Raw genomic sequence first — 21088 nt, forward strand, 5'->3', positions numbered from 1 at the left:
CACTTTCTAAAAAGGTAAATCCTGAATTTTATTAAATGTTTTATTTACAGAACCTGAGTTAATGTGGATACCTTGCTTGAAAAGGAAAGAACATTGTTTGAATAATTGCATTTATATTCTGGAACTTTATAATTTAAAAGATAGCTTTAATCCACAATCACCTCAGCACACTGGAATGTTTCCCTTAATAATGCTATTAAAAATATTTTTGGGATTCAAAATAAATCATTGGAAACAGTAATAGCTGGTCACATGTCAGTTTGTTAATGTGTTATTTGATGTCAGTGAATCTTATAGTTGGGGTGGAGAAGAAGTGTGTACTGAAATCTTCATTAAGCCAGTGAGATGATTTTTTTGGCTTATTATTTTGATTGAGATAATGAGTGCTAACAACATGTGGCAGTGGTTTAACAACTCTCATCATTCTAGATCTAAGGTTCCCAGGATCAAGATATAGGGATTAAAAAAAAGTATACCTTGCAAGTGCTTGCTCATTAGGTTGAATGGGCCAAGTTTTAAATTGGTACCACTAAGAGGCATGCAATCTGCTGGAAATGAAGTCGTAAGCAACAAGAGTACAGCACTTTACGATGAATGGAAATGTTTGTAAAATCTCCATCAACACCCTGTGCCCCCCACACACACAATCTCAAAGGTTTCAGGCTGTTTTCAATGAGTATGCCAGTTTAACATTCAGTAATACTGGAACATTAGGTGTTTGAGATGGTAGGCTGTGCAGCTTGTAAACAAATTAACCCACGACAATACGTGGAAACCAGTGAGGTCTAATGATATAGTTGTTATGTGCAAATAAGACATTTTAAAGAGAACACAGAAACAGTACTGTCTAATATTTTATTAAAGTGCAAATAGCAACCATGATATCATGCAGTGCATTACATTTCAGAAACAAAAGACAAGTTGCACACAAATCAGAATGGTCAATGTTTTCTGATGTCACAAATGGTCGAAACTCAGTGCTCATCATGCAAAAATAGTTGTGAAACTAATCATATGTATTATTTTATTGGTAACTAATTTGCTGTTAATGGTGAGAGCACACTGGTACTTAATGCATACACTTCCCAAATTGAACATCTACAGCTAAAGCACAGATGTGATAATACAGCAAAACTTTGTGCATACCAAGGCCATGCCTCAATTTTAACCTTGTACTATTATGCACATGCCAAGAAATAACAGCTATTCTTTTGCATTTGAGTTACCCGATTCATTGTGGAAGACCCAGAGCTAATAGTGTTAGAGTGAGAGTATCCCAAGAAGCATTACGGTAGGTAGGTGAGACAAACGGTAAAATCTGTACCAGGCTCAAGCCGTGAAAAAGGTGCAAGTTACCACTAGCTTGAACTGATGTCAGATACTCTGCCACCGCCCTTCTGTAATTTCTAGGATATGTAGTGTTTTTAAAAATTATGTCTACACACTCAATTTCTTAATTTCATCAAAATGAAGTTTAACTTGAGCTACTACAGTCATCAAGTCAAAACAATGCCAGAGAATTAAACTTTGCATTGATGCTGATGAAAACAAACCTACAAATTGATTTTGGTTTTTAAAACTTAAATTTTAAAAACCAAATCAATCAATGAAAGGGCAATTGTTAATGCTTAATTGATGGCAACAGACTTCAATTTTCCAGTCAAGGCTAATTGTCATAAAATAAAGACTGAATCAGGCACTCAAAGATGGTCTAACATCTACATGTAGGTGGATGTATTACAGTAGCCAGTGAATGGGTTAAACTCACTGTGGAGTCTTTGCCTTCACTATCCTAACCAGGGTCAATTCTACTTACTGTGATAGTAAGGAATTTCAGATCTCAACAATCAAGTATGCTGGCCTGTTGATCTAGCTGGCTCAAATTTTGGATTGTCATGTGCCACACAGTTTCTAATCTTCCATTGCATGGGATGCAACCTTTTGGTTGGCTCTTGAGTATCTACAAAGCAACACTATTCTTCATGAGCAAACATAAGATTGTGAAATCAGGAAATAGGGTATAAATAGGAGCAGTTCCAAGCAGCTTTCCTTTTGAAGCTCAATATTTGGTACTGAGTTTTACAACTGTTCCTATTCATTGTACATCCAAGAAGTGGGGTAAAGCACAGAATTCTACACACTGCAATTATACAAATATATGATCAGTAGATTAGAATAGAGAAATACCATTACTTTCACTAATTCTGTAGGAAAACCTACAAATTTAACAATGTTACGTAAACACAAAACACTCTGGAAACTGGAAATCTGAAATAAAAACAGAAAATGTATATCAGCAGATGTTAGCATCTTCTGTGAAGTCAATATTTCCAGTCCAGAAACATCAACCTATTTTCCTACTCAGATGCTGCCTGACCTACTCAGCATTTTGTTTTTACTTCAAACATTTTTAGTTATTTGATTCTTGCAAATAGGAAAAATGAACATCTTTATACAAATACGTACAAAAAGATAAAGCTATTGTGATAAAATAATGTCCAAGTTTTAAGGCAACAAGAGCATATAATCTGTAACGAGGACTAAAATCAACACGTTTTAAAACAATGTGTGATGGCTCCAAACTACCACAAGGTAGCAAGATGCATTTCAATGCTCAACTTCATTGCACAGTAAATTGAATGTATGTTGACTTGTCATGCAGAAATGAACCAAGTCAATCCTTCCAGCATATAAATATGCACAATTTTCCAACTTGGCTAATGAATGCAATATTGTTTGGCTTCACAAAAATATTAATTACTGCCAACTGACTTTCTGGCACAAGTGTTGGATATTCCTTTAAACAAAGCAATTAAATCCATTAATTAAAGTATGATACCTGACAGTCTTAAGTTTTTGAAATAGTGACCAACTATAAGGCAATTGCCATAAAAGTATTAGTAATTTCTATTTCAATGCAAGACACTTAACCTTGATGTTCAAATTAAAGTTCATCCATGCTACATTTTGATTTTGAACATTATAGCAACAGGCCCTCCTGCAGCTGAGCTAATACTGTAGATGCTGAAAGAACCAATAAGGGAAGAGTTTACATGGCCCCATTCTTGCTAATCTGCATAATCAGAAAGCATTTGTTCATGATGGTAACAGTGACCACTAAACTTGAGACAAAGTTGCAAATTCACACTTGGGATACCCTTCAACATTGTGATCTATTACTAGATATGATGCAAAACTGAGCATTCCTATTGGAAAACAGCAGCGGTATCATTCTAACACAATTTCTAATTTCATGGTCCTGTAAATCCCTCACTTAGAGTATCATCCAGCTAGAAGATCGATTCCAGTTCAATAAGGAATGTAGAAATAAATGTCAAGAGCAGCATAGGCATTCTTGAAAATGAGGTACCAATACTGCAGTTACAATACAGATACCTTAACGGCAGGAGTAGCATACTTTAAACAATTACTTGTCCACTTATATAGATGGAAAATTACACCAATACAACAAGGGGAGCACCATGAACATTTCCATCCACAGTGAAGGCAGAGCCTGGCAAGTGAGTACAAGAAGGTAATGCTGACGTATTTGCATATATTTTCAGCCTGAAGAGTTGGGAGGATAATCCATTTTAGGCTGTTTTTGAGATCCTCACCAAAACAGAAGGTGGTCTTCTGCTGATCTTTTGCACCTTATTTCCTGGAGAAAAATTGGACACAAAAGTGGTGATGAGCACCAAAAACATCCCTACTCTTGTGCCAAAGATCTGTTCTCCAGATAAGTTGTACCTACAGCCAAATTGCTTCAGTGCAGCTAGTGATTGACCAGAAAGAACAGGAAATTGCCTAAATACCTTCCATAAATGTTCCATCTAACAATCCTGCCACTTGTTTCATCATCAGCTTATTTTCAATAATGAACAAAGTGATTGAAAATCTCATCAATAGTGCTATATGGCTTGGGTTTTGTCAGGTGACTCCATGTTCTTTTTAAATTTCCAATTCACACCTTTGACCCAAACATGCACTAATGAGCTGAGTTCAAGTTAAACAAGAGGTATTCTGCCTTTGGCAACAGTGTATTAAGCAAATTAGAATTATGAGAAGCTGAACATAAAAATTCCATTTCAAATTTGCATTCCAATAGCTATAAATGTTGACTTCTACACAGATTTATGAAAATAAATTCAGAGCAGATTTTCACACGTTGAAAGGTAGTTACTGTAGGTACTATTTTGAATACTTGAAGTGCATCAGTATCTGCCGCTTAACTAGTGCGGACAAAACGCACAATGTGCTGCAGCCACGAGCCACATGATATTTGAAGCTAACACCGAGAAGGCCAAGCAGCCACGTTCTGATACTTTAATCTGAAACATTCTCATTTTTCAAAAAATTACTTTCACAGTTTTATTACCAACTCTATTTGTATCTCACAGCACTATTAAAAACTATTCAAAAATGTCAATGTATTTTAGATCTAAATGTGAAGAACAATAAAATATTTAAACCTATGCTGTCATTTAGCAAAGTATCTGAATTGCTTTACAACTCGTACAGTACATTATATTGTTAGATGTTTCAGAACCTTGTAAAGCTAGCATTTTGTTAGGTCACAGTGCCACATACTCAGTCATTATAAAAATGCAGGTTTGTATTTTTTATGCCATAAACTCCAGGAACACTGAGAAATGCATGTACTAAGCCACAATTTCAAATAAGATGCAAGGTATAAAGGGTCCATTTTAATGCATTTGTTACTCTAGTATGCTAACCTAATACTACTCATTGGTGAAAGGACACTGAAAAGATTGATTTGATATGAATTACTTAAAAAAAAATATATATATACACACACCTTGCATTTGAGAGGAAAGTCAATTGATTAAAATATTTTAATCTATTGGGAATAAACCTTCTTTAAACAAGGCTGGCCATTTTTACACCAAAATCTGAAAAAGATAAAAGTTTATTCAAATATTTCAAAGTAAGAGATCTTCCTGGGCAGCAGACCTTTGTCATTCACAGATCAAGCTGTACGAGGAGAAAGCTAGAAGTGACAGGTTCCGCACTTCTGTGCCTGCATTTAATCCTGTTTGCCATTTAATTTTCATCCTACATCAATTTCCTTCCTCACATAACTTAATAAGTACATATTTTGAAAGTTGGAAAGGAAGAAGAGCTGCAATTAAAAGACACCCTTTGAACTGTGGCATTGAGAAACACTCTATAACCAATGGAGTAATTTATTAAAGTGAGAAACTTAGTGTTGGATTAAAAACTTCACACTACCTGGAAAATTGCACCACAGAAACCAGTCCCACGCACCACATTATCTTCCACATGACCCTTTCATCCACTATAGACTGTCACTTTGGGAAGCGACACCATTAGCACAATCATGATGTAAGTATATGCCACCTTATAGTTGGGCACAGGAAATATTATTACATTGGAAAGGCACAACCCCAAAGTACTCTGGATCAAGAAGTAACCAACTGTACTGATTCCTGCACATTGGTTACTTTCCATGGTATATATAAAAATGTGGATACTTTCTACAGTCTGTATTTTCTATGTAATAATCATGTATCTTAGTTGCCTCAGCTCTTATTTGCATTAGTTTATGATAAAAATGTGCTGAAGTCATCAGTCAACTACTAAAACAACCACAATGGCTGTTTTAGTCAAAACCAGCAATAGAAATCTCAGATAAATTTAATTCAAGTTGTATAGTTTCAGCACAGGAAGAAACCAATGCACCAAAGACTTACATTTATATAAACTCTTTGAGGGAATCCCGAAGCTTTTTTAACAAGTACTTCAAGTTCTTTCACCAATGTAACATAGGAAACAGTACAGCTAATTTATGCAAATAGAAATAGTAAGGCAGTGATGACCAGATGATAGATTTATAGTAATATTGATTGAAAAACAATGGCCATGGAACTTAAGTGCAGACATTTCATCTGAAAAAAAGACAGCACCTCCAATGATAAAGTATTACTTGAGTAAAGCAGAAGAGTCAGCCTAGATCTTGTTGTCAAGGATATCTAGAGCGAGACTGGAATCAACAACTTCCTATATAAAGGTAGATGCTACCAACTGAGCCAAAGCTCTCACTACACTAGAGGAACAGGGAGTAAACCATGGGTCATAGTTGAACTAGGTCACTGGGAATGTGTTATAGTATTTGCTAATGACATAACTAATCTAGGCTGAGATAGTCTTAGCCAACGGATAGCTGTGGAGTACTATATCCTGTCTTAATGTACTAAAATTAAGTGTGTAAAAAAAATCTGATAATGCTTCTAATCATTATTCGCATTATATCTTAAAAGGATAAAAGTTTGGATATTTTCTCTCAGAGACATAGCACTATTTCTGATTTGATTTTGGAAAGTAATATTTTCTTGATAAAGTGCACTGATTATTCATTATATGACAGTTTTTATTTGAGCAATATTTCTTAGAAACACCAAGTTTGGGTCAGGCATCTCTCTGCAAACAAGGAAAGTAAAATCTCAGCCTGCATCATGCATTTCAAAAAGGCAGTGGAAAGCAAGTCTGGGAGTATAGTGTGGGAGGCAATTTGAGAATGGAGAAAATATGGTTGAAAATTTACAAGTAAAACTAGAAAATAACTACACTGATGGAGGGCAAATGTAGGTTAATTGGCATATGAAATAAATCAGCACTTGTCAAATCTAGTAGGCTCCAGACAAGAGATTTTAGTGTACACGAACCTGTTAAGTTTTATAGTTACAACATTTCAGGTTTGTCCTTTATCAGTTGCCTGAATGGTATATATACTAAACATTAAAGTCTGTCCTTCAACTCTTTTGCTACCCGAATTGCAGATCAGTTGCAGCATTTGCAGTTTTTGAATGAAACTGCACTGCTATATCAGATCTTTTATGCCTACAATCATATTATAAATCCCTTTTATGGGTAAATATTGCATTTGGATTTACAGTAGGATTACAAGAACAGGATGCCCAAGTTCTGAGGAAAGGTCTGTAAGACTTGAAATATCGACTAACAGTTTTGTAGTTTATGGGGAGAAACTAAGTCGCTCATGTTTTGCGTCTTTAGCTGGACTATAACTGTACTTTAGAAATATAGTGCTTTCATCAGCTGTCAAGTGTATTCAGGTATTAATAGTTAGCTGCATTTGTGCAAAATTGATTTACAAACCTGTTTCCACGTCTTAAACATGACAAATCAGGTTATAAAGTGTATACTAACAATTAGTGAATACAGTTGTGTACAACAAGTTTAAACAATCTTATTAGTATAAAATATTCACATACTACTTTTGTTTCTTTGACTCAACCTTAGAATTTTAAAAACTAAACTTAGTCTTTCCTTCAAGATTTTAGCAACTTATGAACAAACAGTATACTCTAACTGCTACTGGCATATTAAAAAAAAGAACAGATCACAGTGTGCATTACAACATGTCGCAAGCAACACAGTCAATGTTCTGTTCAGGGACACCAGCCATAAAACAGTATTTTAATCTCTGCATTCCTTGTGCATTACATTTATTTCTATTTTGTGATATGGTTTGACAAGATGAAGTTGTTTAAAAGACTAGAGGACTACATGGTCAATGCATTTGTGATTCTACACACCCAGCATCAAGGCCCATGGAACATTAATCAAACGAGGAAGAAATCAGAAACACAGGCTGTATTTTATCTTAAAATCTGTCATTCATTATAAATAGCAATGAGTGCTGCAAAGTTCCACTAAATTAGTTCTGCAATCAACTGTAATTCAAATTACATATAAGGCTAAAATAAGAGGTAGGATATTAATTTTATTGGTAGCTATCAGTTGACCAGTTCCAAATATCTTGTATTGCTCTTAACTGCAAAATACTGCAAGATGTATTTACGTTCCAGCTAAATACAACTCCACAATGTTAATTATTTGGGGATTTTGACAAGCAGCATTTAAGACAGTAACTGGATTCAATGGGCATTATTAAATATTATTCCACATAGCATATTTCTAAACTATTTGGGAAATCATTCACCAATGACAACACAAATGAATTTCCAACTCAACAGTATGATTATGTGAATCACATAGGTATGAATTCAGGTTATTGGTATGTAAAAGATCAGCATTTTTAGCTCGTTAAAATAATGTGTTTTTTCTATCACACAAACGGTCAAAAAAAAGATATAGTACATAACTACCATGTTTTAACTAATATCCTTATTTCTGAAGATTTTTAGAGTTAGAAGAAAAATATACATTTTGTTTGATGGATAAAATTACATGGTTGTCAGAGTTGTTATAGATTTTACACATTTTCAAGAATGCAGTAATATTCATCCAACTTTGAAGTATTTGATGTAAACATACAAGCTTGCATAGCACCATCACTGGCTCACACCACATAATCATCCCTCTCTTGAATTAACCTAATCCAGACATGGAGAGGCTATTTTGCTTCTACAAAGTGTTCAAAGTCCTGCACTGGAGCCCACAGCAGAGACCCCAAAATCTCTGAAAACCTTAGCAGCTGGCAAATCCCTGGCCCCCAGATTCACTGGCTGTCAAAGTTGATAGCATTTTTAAATGTTTGAATACTTCTGGCATTCAGAATTTAACAAGAATTAAAAAACTAGAAATAAAATCATCCAAAAGCTCAAAATTAAAAATATTAACAAAGTAATTAAAAAAAAAAGCAATTTACCTTCTCTATGTATTTGCTCCACAGCCATTGAAGTCTATAGAAATCAACAGGGTTGTAGATACTTAACCAGGAAAAACTTGGTGTAGGGTGCAAGGGCAGATTCTACAGCTAATTGCTGGGAATCTCAGGAAAATGAACCCAAGCTAGGAAGTGGATGGCAGAGCTCAAGCAGTATGTTTGGAACTTACATAATCATGTCCCCTAAACTTTCTCAGCATTTAGTATGGAAATCGTGGCATTTCCCAGCTAATCTTGGCCTATGTCTTCAGTTTTCTATATGATCAATAAACATTCATGCGACTACAAATGCTGCCCAATGCTGCGGTGTTCAAAAACCAACCTGATTCATTACTACAGAAAACTATGAACTCCTGCTCCATTTTCACAGGACATTAAATGCTGAAAGATATATTTGAAGGTAAAGCTACATCTTAAGTGTGTAATTTTGAAGCAGCAATTCTCCATTTCAAATGTACAGATGTTGATGGAAAGTTTGCAAGGACATTGTTTGAGCCAGCTTTTACATCATCAATATTCTGCATTTGGAATCAATATTCCTGTGATTATACCATACTGGACACATCGGCACCATTGTGATATGGTGTAAGTGGCATCGAGGATCAAAATAGCATTTAAGTAATATTGAGCAAGTGCTGAAGGAACTCAACGGGTCAAACTGCATCTGCAAAGGGTTACAGTTGATGTTTCGGGCTGAGACCCTTCTTCTGGACTGCACCCATGCCTATCTCTTTGGTAACGAGTCCTTACTCCCTGCCCCCCCCCCCCCCCCCCCCCCCACTTCTGACCCTTTCTCCCATTTTCAACACTTATCCTTCTCTTTTCTAGCCTTCTACCCTCTCTCAACATTTTCCAATTCCAATTCCAACTGCTGATGTGGCATCAACTGTCTTCTCCACTTCTCTCCAGCCACTCCAATCTCACCCCCTTTCTGCTCACTCTGCATCAATCCGAACCATGCCATCAAACCCGCAGACAAGGGCAGTGCTGTTGTGGCCTGGTGGACTGACCTCTAGATGCAGAGGTCAGGCGGCAGCTCTCAGACACCTCCTCATACCTATTCCTTGACCATGAACCCACTAATGATTATCAGGCCACTGTCTCCCGTACCATCACAACAGGAGATCTCCTCTCCAGAGCCTCCAACCTGATAGTGCCCCAACCACACCATTTCTATCTCCTATCCAAGATTCACAAACAGGACTGTCCCAGTAGGCCCACTGTTTCCACCTGCTCTTGACCCATTGATCTCATATCTTAACTCTATCATGTTCCCCTTTGTCTAGTCCCTTCCCACCTACATCTGGGACGCCTTGCATGTTCTCCACCATTTTAATAACTTTCAATTCCCTGGCCCCTATTGCCTCATCTTCACCATGGACGTCCAGCCCCTTTACACTTCCATCCCCCATCAGGAAAGCCTTAAGGCTCTCAGTTTCTTTCTAAATCCAGTCCTGATGAAGGATCTTTACCCAAAACATCAACTGTTCATTTCCCTGCATAGATGCTGCCTGAGCTCCTCCAGCATCTTGTTTTTTTCTCCAGATTCCAGCATATGCAGTCTCTTGTCTCTATTTAAGTAATATCATTGCATTTGCAAATTTATTAATGTAAAACTGGCCCAAATATTATTAATTTCCAACTGTTTCAAAATGCATCTTGGTGCTGTGCAAAACATCTAGGAAATTATGTTGTAGCATGACATCAGGCATTTACACCACATCAAAGATTTTTGCATTGTAGAAGCATTTTACTGCTGCAAATCCACAGGAAACACTGCACCATTCTGTAGTTCAAATTCATAATTAAACGAGCTTATTTAAGTGCCATTGATTTATTTTAATAATATCTCAAAAATTATGAGACATCTTTATCAATGCAGAAAATAAACTTGGTAGATCTACCTGCTCTTTGTCATAGCTTTGAAATTTACCTGGATTAAATGGTGAAAATTATTTAAAATAGGTAATACAAAACATTTTATTTGATTAGTGTTAAGGTAAAAGTGAAGGCCCTAATTGTCCGTGATTAATTAGCTTCATATCAGATGAAGAATTGTCTTTTACATAAAATATCAGCCATATTATTATGCTCATGTCCTGGCTCTTTGCCATCACTAGGGAAGCCTGGATGAAGAGGGCGCAGTGCAAACTGTTTGCAACAGGAAACAGCAGCAGAGAGCTCCACTTACTGGGAGGGTTGGGGTATAATTTGTACATTCTTCAGGAACCATAGATGGACCTTCTTTCTTCCAAAGTTCTGCCTCACTGGTAAAATCCAGGCAGGGGTTAACAAATCTTTTATCTGAGAAGAGCTAATGTGCTCACACCATCTCACTTGGCCCATATACTGTTTAACCTGGCGAATCATAACTAAAGCTCCATTACAAAAAATGTTCATCCACTGTGCCCCCACCATCAACCCACCCAATATTAATAGCAGAGGCCAGGATTGGCATAGTGGAGTCCTGGCCCAAGTCTCAATGTACTGGCCTTATGCAAATACACTCATTTTTAGGCCCAGAATTATTGTATATTCTTGGAAAGTAAGTAATAGCTGCAGATCACAATTAATTGCATTTGATACATTAAAGAAGTAATCTCACCATCAAAACTCCTTATTCCTTTTTTGAATCAATTAAAATACAGATCATTGACAATGCCCATTAGGTAGAGTCACCAAGCCTGTAAAACACAGCATCAGAAATTCAATCTTTGTTAGGGATACAAAGAAACATGGGAAGCAAAAAATGAAAAATAAACCTACAGCAAGAAAACCATCCAATCAAAGGTAAAGCGATCTTAGGGGCATTATTGGTTTGAATTATTCTCTGGCTTGCATTCGAAAATTAATCTTAAACTTGTTTCAGCTGAATACTGGAAGAACTCAGTGGGTCAAGCAACATCTGTGGAAACAAAAGATGCAAGTCGACATTTCAGGTTGAAACCCTGCATCAGGCTTAAGAGGGAACAGGAAAGACTGCCAGTTTATAGAAGTATGGCAGAAGGTGGGGTGGTGTGATAGAGGCTGGTAAGTGATAGGTGGAACCAGATGGGGAGGGGATAACCACCAAAACGTTGACTTACACCTTTTGCCTCGCACCTTTTCACCCACCAAGTGTTCTGTTTGTTATTCCAGATTCCAACATCTTTAGTTTTATTTGTCTTAAATTTGCTTGAAGTTTATTTGAAAACATGAATTTTCTAGATCTTACAAAGATGCTAGTGAGATCCAACAGTAAACAAAACATTAATCATAACTGTCACTAAAGATGTGTTTAATGCAACTGATATACCATTTGTGATAGTCTTGAATGTCATCTCTCAGTCTGTACTGTAAAGATACAGTAAACGTTACAAGAAAATCAGCAAACGTTCAACTACATCTAGCTGTGCATGCTGCTGACTTATTCAGCCGAAAGGTGTGCTGAAGAGAAATACTCACACAAGATACTTCCAAAGGAGTGTTCACACTTTAACCCAAAGATCACACACTTGTTGATATACGGAATAATTTTTGTTTATAGTTCTATTCAAGTAAACTTAATCCCTCTCATCAATAAAATGACAATAAACCTTCATAACTGCATACAACATAATTTGATTTTAAAATCAGCCACTTCACATTCATTTCAATGTAATTAACCTCATTTTATGATCTAATTTGTTTCATAGCTTTCTAGCCACAACTATCCTGCATAGAAATTCACATCCCAACTACTCACAACTTGGCTTATGAGTAAACTGCACACTCATCCTGTCCACCAACACATCACGTGAACAATCCTGGCTCTACAACAAACCTTTAAAAACATCTCATCTGTTCTTTAATGTTACCAATTTTTAACATTCTAAAATACATCACTTTAAAAATGAAATTTGTTGCTTTTCTATACTTTTACAGTTGTTTATAAACCCGTATAATCCTGTGGATTTGGCTGGCGAAAAGAAATGCAATAACTTAAACGCCACTCTATCCCTGTAGAATTTCTAAATGGCAACGAGCAAATATTGCCCTGCAGCTTCCACTATATCAAAGTAGCAAAAGCACCAGTTGCAAACCAGCACTATAAATAACAAGTACTCAAGTAAAACAGAGTTTTGCAAAGTGGAAAGGGCATTCTCTTGCACACCTTTACGGGTTAAAGAGCCAATTTCTCAACGGATTGAATGCAGGGTCTTCAACGAGCCAATGTAGTGATAAGGCTAGCACACATCTCAAAGAAATCCATTGTGTGGCTCCCGTATCGTGGAGTTATAGAGCTCAAGCATCCAGTCAGTGAGCTGGGGAGTGACCCAACGAGAGTCAAAGGCTGGCCGTCAGTAGCTGCTGCATCAATACTCAGTCTCGGTCTATGCAGCAGAGCTGCCGATCCTGAACGCTTTGGAGTGGAAGAGCCTGACTTTTGTTCCATAACGTCATCTAATCAAAGAAATCAAGTAAGATCATTAGGGCAAAATGCAATAGAATGCAAGAAAACACAGTTAATCTGAAGTGGAAACAAGAATATCAAGAATGCATATACAGTATATGCAACATGTAGAAGTAAGGTTAGTTAATGCTTATGGTAAGAACAAGCAAGCCAGTTCCAGGGTTCCACCAAATCTTTAACTAATCTGCTACATAGTTCAAAACAGATCTTGAATAAAAGCCTAGAATTTCCTGAAAATTTATTCCAAAGCAATAGTACAAGATACAGTTTGAAGCCACATTGATAAGCCTGTTGATATATTGTACACAAATTGCCTTTATTCAAGATTGGCAAAACTGCCACCAATATCTGTATCTTTGGCCGCTCATTAACATGGTTCTGCCCCCAAATAAATTTTCTGAATTTATCTCAGTTCTGAGCTGGGTGTAAACTTATGATTTAATTATATGATGTAAAGTCATATTTGTTGATGTTCCCTTAATTTCTACTCAAGAACACAAATGCTTTTTCTATCTTTCACAACATCCTTTGGCATTCAGAATCATTTTTTAAAAAAAGCATGTTTGCATTCTTAAATATTACCAGCTCTAACGTGCACTAATGATGATTTACAAAACTAAGCTTTTACAGGAATATGGTGGAAGTCTAATGATTTTTTTTTCCAGTGATTTTCACTTGTTTTATGGTTCATTTATATATTCTACATTATGCTAATAAATTTCTTTGGCACCTCAACGTAACTTGTCAGTAGAAAGATAAACTTAACATGACTTGCCAGTTAGCCATTTTATAAAATTTCATCGTTATCTGTCAAAATTGCACTATAATTCACACATGTGCACTCTTGCACCTAGAGCTTTCGGCTAGTGGTGAATGTCTTATGATTCCTGCATTTTTTAATCATCTCTCCCACCCACCTCAGATTTCCTGCATTTTAAATGCAGCTTCTTTTCTCTTTTTGTATTCCACAAGTACATTTATCCCTTCTAACAGCTTCCTGTTTTCACCTATCATGTTTAAAATAAAACAAAAGTTTGCTTGCTATCTACCCAACAGATTAATTCATCTGATCGGGGTCTGTATTCTTGTCTTTCAGTTTTGTGTTCACTTCTATGGGGCCTCAGTGCACTAATATAAACAAATTAGATATATGGCTATCTCTTCAACTAAATTTACTGATAGTTGGTGTTTTAAACTGTGCAACTGAAAGCATAAAATTAGAGGTATTCCTAGATTAAATAAGTGAGCTAAACTGTGGCAAAGAGATTTTGATGTGGACAAATGCAAGGACATCGAAAAGGATTGAAGTACTTTGTAAATGGTGGAAAGCCCGAAATGGTGAATGTCCAATGAGACATTGGCATCCACGTGTTTAGATATTCAAATGTCATCAAGGGATTTAACAAGTTTGCAAAAAAAAGGGGGCAAATAAAACATAGAACATTACAGCACAGTATAGGCCCTTCGGCCCACAATGTTGTGCCGACATTTTATCCTGCTCTATCTAACCCTTCCCTCCCACATAGCCCCCCATTTCTCTATCATTCATGTGTCTAAGAGTCTCTTAAATATCCCTAATGTATTTGCCCCCACAACCTTTGCTGGCAGTGCATTCCACGTGCCCACCACTCTGTGTAAAAAAAACTTATCCCTGACATCCCCCTTATATATTCCTCCAATCACCTTAAAATTATGTCCCCTTGTGTTAGCCATTGTCGCCCTGGGAAAAAGTCTCTGACTGTCTCTGAATGTAATGCTGCTTCTCAAATCTAACATACTAGAAAACCAGTATTCATTCTACATCTATACATGTCCCTAAAATAAAAGGAGAAAACTTGGGCATTATATCTTAGAAGTTATATTGGGTTGGATGGAGTGCAGCCTTAATTTACTGAAAGGCACATGCTCCAAGAGCTAAATTACATAGTGAGATTTCATAAACTAGAGATGTATACCCCAGAAGTTAAAAATTTAAGGGAGATCTTGATTAAATTTTCAAAATATTAAGGTTGAAGAACTGAAAACTGGGTAGCATACACTAAAAATTCAAGGTTCTAGGAGTGAAATTAGGAAACAAAACCTTTGTGTAAACTGCGGTAAAGTTTCAGTAACCACTTTTGCAAATGGCGAATAATGTTGGGAGAACTGTGAAACAAGTAAATATCTGCAAATTAACTATTCGAGGGATCTGGGGCAAACATGGATAACTACAATTAGATCACATATCAGGCAAATTTCACTGAATGCTTGAGGGTTGGAATGGTTGCTTTTGCTCTTATGTTCTAACTGCTCCCTTCCCTGTTGTCTTGTTCATTCCTATTAAAGGTTAAATTCTCTTACTGATTTCCATTTTTGTGACTGGCTGGAATCCAAATGTTAGTCCATCTTCCCCCACCCCCATAAGATGATGATGAGGTGTATATACTTCTGATACTCTCTTCATATGGAGATTTGTTTAAAATGTTACAAGTAGTAATTACAGAAAATGCCAGAAATGCTTGGCAGCTCAAACAGCATCAATAGAAACAGAAACAGAGCTTCCATTTCAAGTGAAAGCTCCCTCTTTCCAGTTCTGAAGGATCTTTGACCTGAAACATTAATAGTTTCTCTTTCCAAAGATGTTGTTTGACCTGCTGAGCTTTTCCATCGTTTTATGTTTCTGTTTTAGACTGCTAGCATTTGCAGTTTTTTTTTACTTTCAATTACAAGTAGTAATTATTTTGTTATTACTTTTCCCCGAGGGTAGAATAGGTCCAGGCAAACGAGCTATTGCGAAATCATTTTCTACCAAAAAATGTTCAGATATAAAAATCTGGCTAACGGAAAAAAACATAATACTATTCCTGTTTTAGCTAAAGACAATGCTCAATTAGACAAACATAGCAGCTGTCATTCTTACCATCAATGCTCATGAAATCTAGTAAATAGCTGCGATTATCAACTTGATAGAGTTGTAAACTCATCTTCACATTGTTCCCAGTTATTGGATTCCTTCTACGCACACGCAGATGATAAGGATTCACCACCTTGAGAAAGTAACTTATTACAAATCTACCATATAGAAAGATTCACTACACTTCAATTTTAGTGAAAGTTAACTTTCCAAAGCCATCAGGTTCATACAGTGAAATAGACAGTGAAGTAAATTGGACTATCCTGAACAGTCAAAATCAGCAGGTCAAAGACAGATGAGTGAAAGTCATAAACTGTTCATAATCTTATCCCAGATGAAAGATCATTGTGCCTTTTGAATGAACATTTTAAAATAATATTATATTTTTGAAGAAAGAATGATTGGAAGAATTGCCAGCTCTAGCCCTACTTTTGAGAATTCCAAAGCAGAAATGCAGAAAAGCATAATCCATGTTATCTTTACTAATTGGACAGATTCCACTTAAAATTACAATAAAGTAAAAATGGTTTCACATCACAAGTAGATGGAAATATGATGGCATTTATGTAAAAAATTTCCAATTGCCACAAAACTATGTGAAAAATGTTGCATTATAAATTTCTATGTTCACATTTATGATCGAAGACAAAGCAATGTAAACAAGAGACCGATTGTGGAATCTGGCCAGTGTGGACTCCACAATCTGTCTTCAGCTTCTCCACACTTCTTGTTTTGCTTGCATTTTTCATCCCCTTGCAACCGTCATCTAATATGCAAAATAAGGATTTGACCATAACATTGAAAAACTATATTTTTCGCAAAAGGTACTGCCACCCATATGGAGGTTAGTTAATAGATGAAACAGCTGCACCCAAATTAAAATAATCAACTTTAGATATCTAAAAATTAATTCTATTATACCAATAATGCATACTTTTCTATCGTGAATATTTAACACAAATCATCCACCAAAATAGTGAAGTAAAATAAGCAGTGACTATTCTTTATAGAAGTTAAGTTTGAATGATATTCACAGCATCACTGTGGCAGTTATTATTATGCTTAGGGAATTAATCAGCCAAAAAAAGCCTTAAAACAAACCTATCCTCACACAACTAATTGTTAGTCATCATGGCCCAGTAAAACTCCAACAATCTGATATCTCAGGACTCGGTGGTGCTAAACAAGCAGATTTTCCAGACAAATTGATGCTACTCCTTGCAATACCTCAACACACTTTTATGCAGAATAGGTGACCATTTTGTAGAACACCTGCTCTCCGTCTGTAACCGTGATCTGCATCTCCCTGTTGCCAGCCACTTCAACTCCCCCTCCCACTCCATCACTGATACGTCAGTCCTCGGCCTCCTCCACTGCCAGGAGAAGTCCAAACGCAAACTGGAGGAACACTACCTCATTTTCCGTCTTGGGACCTTACAGCCTAACGGCATGAACATCAAATTCTCCCACTTTAAGTAAGCCAAACACCACCCCCACCCCCGATCATGCCTCTTCTGTTCTTCCCTTTCCTAGCCTCTCTCTTTTCTCCTCGCCAGTATGTTTTCTTTCCTTTCCTCCTCCCATGCTGCCTGCCTCTATACCTTTGACACATCCCCCAGTGGATCAGCTCTCCTCTCCTCCCCTCCATCTGCCTATCACCATCTCTTACCTGCCTCTATCACCACCTGTGCCCACCCCACCTCCCCTCTTTTGTCCACCTATCACTGCTCTGCTTCCCCACCCTCCCCCCCCCCCCCCCCCCCCCCCCCCATATATTAGGCTTCCCCTCTTCCTATCAGTCCTGAAGAGGGTCCTGACCAGAAACGTTGCCTGTCTGTTTTTCTCCACTGATGCTACTTGGCCTGCTGAGTTCCTCCAGCATCTTGTTTTTTCATCTAGATTCCAGCATCCACAGTCCTTTGTTTCTCTCACACTTTTATTTCACTTTTTTTTAAAAAGCATGTTGCACAGTATTTTAATAAGCTTTCCTGTGAACTGGTGAGTTTAAAGGGAGCAGGAAATTTGTAAGCACTCCAGACTTTGACCCTGGCCACAAACCAACCCACATTCCTGATTGCTGGTGTTCCAAATCCCAAACCCGGCTCTGGCCGCACACCTGGCCCACACTGTGAATTTGGCTGGACGGCCACTTGCCCTCTGGACCCCTGGTTCAAATTCTGAACTAATGAATGAGCCCCGATGCTGCCTCATCAGGATTTCCAAACAATCGGACACCAGATTATTACAGTTTTACTTATCATTTCCAGAGGAAGATTATCACAAAATTTTCACATATGTGAATATTTATGATTGGTTCAGTGTTCAATTAAAGAACAAAATAGTTTAAATCTGAAATTTTTTTTTAAAAAAGCTCCGGAAATAAAGAAATGACATCAGTGCATGTCACTATGAGGCCATAAAAGTCTAATTGATTCACTAACATTTTTGAGGAAAGACACCAGTCTCCTTTAACTGGTCAGATCTAAATACAACTCCAATCCTATAACCACAGGCATTGAAGTTGCTGACAGCTTGCCAAGCCTCTGAAGAGAACCATGACCAAATTGCAGCGCGTATCGAAGCACGTTCCAGACTTCTGTGTCTGCACAATGTGATGACATCTGACCTCATGCTCCATCCCTGGACTCACCTTCAAGTCCAGGAGTATTTGATAACTTGCTGAATTGATGGTATCTCAGCTTTCCACCAGCATCTAGCCCAGCCATACTAATTTGAATGGAGTTGCAGACTTTCATTTAAAAGGTTATGAGGTAATTGGAATATGCAAGTCAGCAAGCATGGCTGAAGGGGAGGTGATGTGCAAATACACTGCAACTGCAATGCACTCTGGTGAGATTAGTAAAGAGTTAGCTTGTAAAACATGATACAACCCCCCAACCCCATCCTCCATCTTATCATATCTACACTAAAGGCGTACATTGCACAGTCCAGAACTATTTTTAAAACTAAGATTAGGGGAGAAGGGGAATTATAAAAGAGAATTTTTCAGACAGCTGGTGCCAGCTGACATTTAGAAACAGGCAAAGATTTTATGTCACAAAGGAGATTAAGGAACGTGACAAAAAAAGTTTGAATAAATTAAGGACGATTTTCCTAAACGTGTTCCTCTTGTTGTTTCTTACCTTCCACTCATAATCCAGCTGTCGCATGGCTCTGTAGACTTCTGCCATAATATCATATGGTTTACTTTGGCTGCGAATTCCCAAGTGCCATTTTGCTTTCTTCAGTGCCATTGGTTTGGGTTTGGTAGTATTGAGTGCATCCAGTGGACAGCGTGCCTTAGGGCTATCTGCCATCAGAGGAGGCATGCGCTCAGGATGCGCTTTGACACCAGGTGGGATATGCAGTCCATTATCATCCATGAATGAACCTGTTGGGGGGCTGGATGCAAGGTAAAACTCACTTGCTTGATTCATAATTCTCCGATTATCAATAATGAGATGGTAAGCCACAGCAAGCTGATCCTGTGGATCACCACTGTATAAACTGTTCATAACTTCGGACTCAGTACATTCAAACTTCTCACACACTTCCTTCACTGCGTCTTCTTCTATGATATTGGAATCATATGCAGGATCTTCTGGGAACAGGTAAGTTGGTAAATCCCGTTTAAACCATTCATGTTCCCTGTTGATAAAATGATGATTCAATTAAGTATATGTTATTCCTAAATTCAACTAGGATTGAATTTTATCCCAAAAAACATATAAGCAACAGGTGCAGGAATAGGCTACACAACGCCTCAAACCCGCTCAACCATTTAATAAAATCATAGCTGACCTGATTCTGGCCTCAGCTCCACATTCCTGACTGATTCCCATAGCCACTAACTCCCTCATTGACAAAAAAAAATGACCGTCTCCGAAGTTCATTCTTCCATAGTTTCTAATGTAAGACCCAAACTTCAAATAGCCAATAGCCGATTTAGTTATTGAACTTTTGACCAATAGTGACCAACGACAGATAACAATGCTTTATTTGATAAAGATTTTGACTTATCGGTTCATGAGTCGTGCTCAAGACACCTCTCATTTATCTACTTTTACAAAATTCTTTCCTCCCCCTGCATCCTTATATCTTCCTATTCTTCCTAATATTCTCACTAAAAATGCCACCTCTTACCCTTCTTTTATCCCTCATCCCCTTCCCCAATCCTGCCCTTCTCCCTCTTTGATTCTCCACTCCTTCTTTGCCTTGTCCTTCTTCCACCTTCCTTCAATTTTAGTGAAAATATTGAAATGCATCATGCCGTCAAACATCAACTCGAAATTTGCTAAAGTATTTTCTCCATTATCAATCCTTAGCTGAGTGCTGTTCATTTATATATTCATTTCAAAAATGTCTAGTACACTTCTGAAATTAGAAGATAATGGCAGACTAAAACCAAGGAGAGTATTTTTAAGAATATTTTTCATTAAGAAGTTAATCTTTTTTTTACGTTATAATTTTGCCCCAGAGATGGAATTATATTTGGAAATCCATTATTGTGAGACATGGATGAAAGTATGTTTACCTACACTCTTCCCTTTCTGTGGCAGGTGGTGTTGGACTAATAAACAAAATCTTGGATTAAATTCTCAGAAAAATTGAAGACGTCAGAAATATTGTAAACAGGCATTACAAATCATACCTGATGTCTTTGATGGTTGCCCGCTTCAGAGGGTCAACCTGCAGCATATGCATGAGGAGGCTAGCTACTGAGCGGTTCAGATAGTCAGGCATGTAAAATACTCCTCCACGGATCTTCTTAAACAGGGTTGGTACATGCTCGTCATCAAAAGGTAGTGTCCCACACAGCAAAGCATAAAGAATCACACCACAACTCCAGATGTCAACCTCTGGGCCCGCATACAACCTGATAAAAACAATGATAACATTTGTACATTTTAATTATACAATTACATTATACATCATTAGCAAACTCATACACTGGAGGGTACATATAATAGCCAGCAGTACAAAACTACTTCATTTGGAAAGATGCATTTGAATATTGTCACTAATATTAAATTAGTGAACAAAAGAATGGAAAATAAAAACAAAGAGAACA

The 21088-nt window shown here is 37.2% G+C and overlaps 2 protein-coding genes across 4 annotated transcripts in view; one reads left to right on the forward strand and one right to left on the reverse strand.

Annotated features, from left to right (window-relative positions):
- Positions 1 to 230, forward strand: part of LOC127567736 (uncharacterized) — a 67089-nt gene extending 66859 nt beyond the window's left edge. Inside the window, exon 24 of the mRNA XM_052010720.1 lies at positions 51 to 230. Coding sequence (XP_051866680.1) covers positions 51 to 57 — 7 coding nt within the window. The 3' untranslated portion in view covers positions 58 to 230. The remainder of the gene's footprint in view (positions 1 to 50) is intronic.
- Positions 231 to 657: 427 nt separating this feature from the next.
- Positions 658 to 21088, reverse strand: part of prkaa2 (protein kinase, AMP-activated, alpha 2 catalytic subunit) — a 32578-nt gene continuing 12147 nt past the window's right edge. For 2 of the 3 annotated variants that reach the window (XM_052012063.1, XM_052012065.1), the window contains 4 exons: positions 20669 to 20893; positions 19161 to 19665; positions 16024 to 16150; positions 658 to 13114 (listed from right to left, as the gene is read on the reverse strand). In XM_052012063.1, coding sequence (XP_051868023.1) covers positions 12873 to 13114; positions 16024 to 16150; positions 19161 to 19665; positions 20669 to 20893 — 1099 coding nt within the window. In that variant the 3' untranslated portion in view covers positions 658 to 12872. The remainder of the gene's footprint in view (positions 13115 to 16023; positions 16151 to 19160; positions 19666 to 20668; positions 20894 to 21088) is intronic. The other variant, XM_052012064.1, reaches the window with a different exon arrangement.

The sequence above is a fragment of the Pristis pectinata genome, chromosome 3, assembly GCF_009764475.1.
Source record: "Pristis pectinata isolate sPriPec2 chromosome 3, sPriPec2.1.pri, whole genome shotgun sequence".
NCBI classification, from domain to species: Eukaryota; Metazoa; Chordata; class Chondrichthyes; order Rhinopristiformes; family Pristidae; genus Pristis; species Pristis pectinata.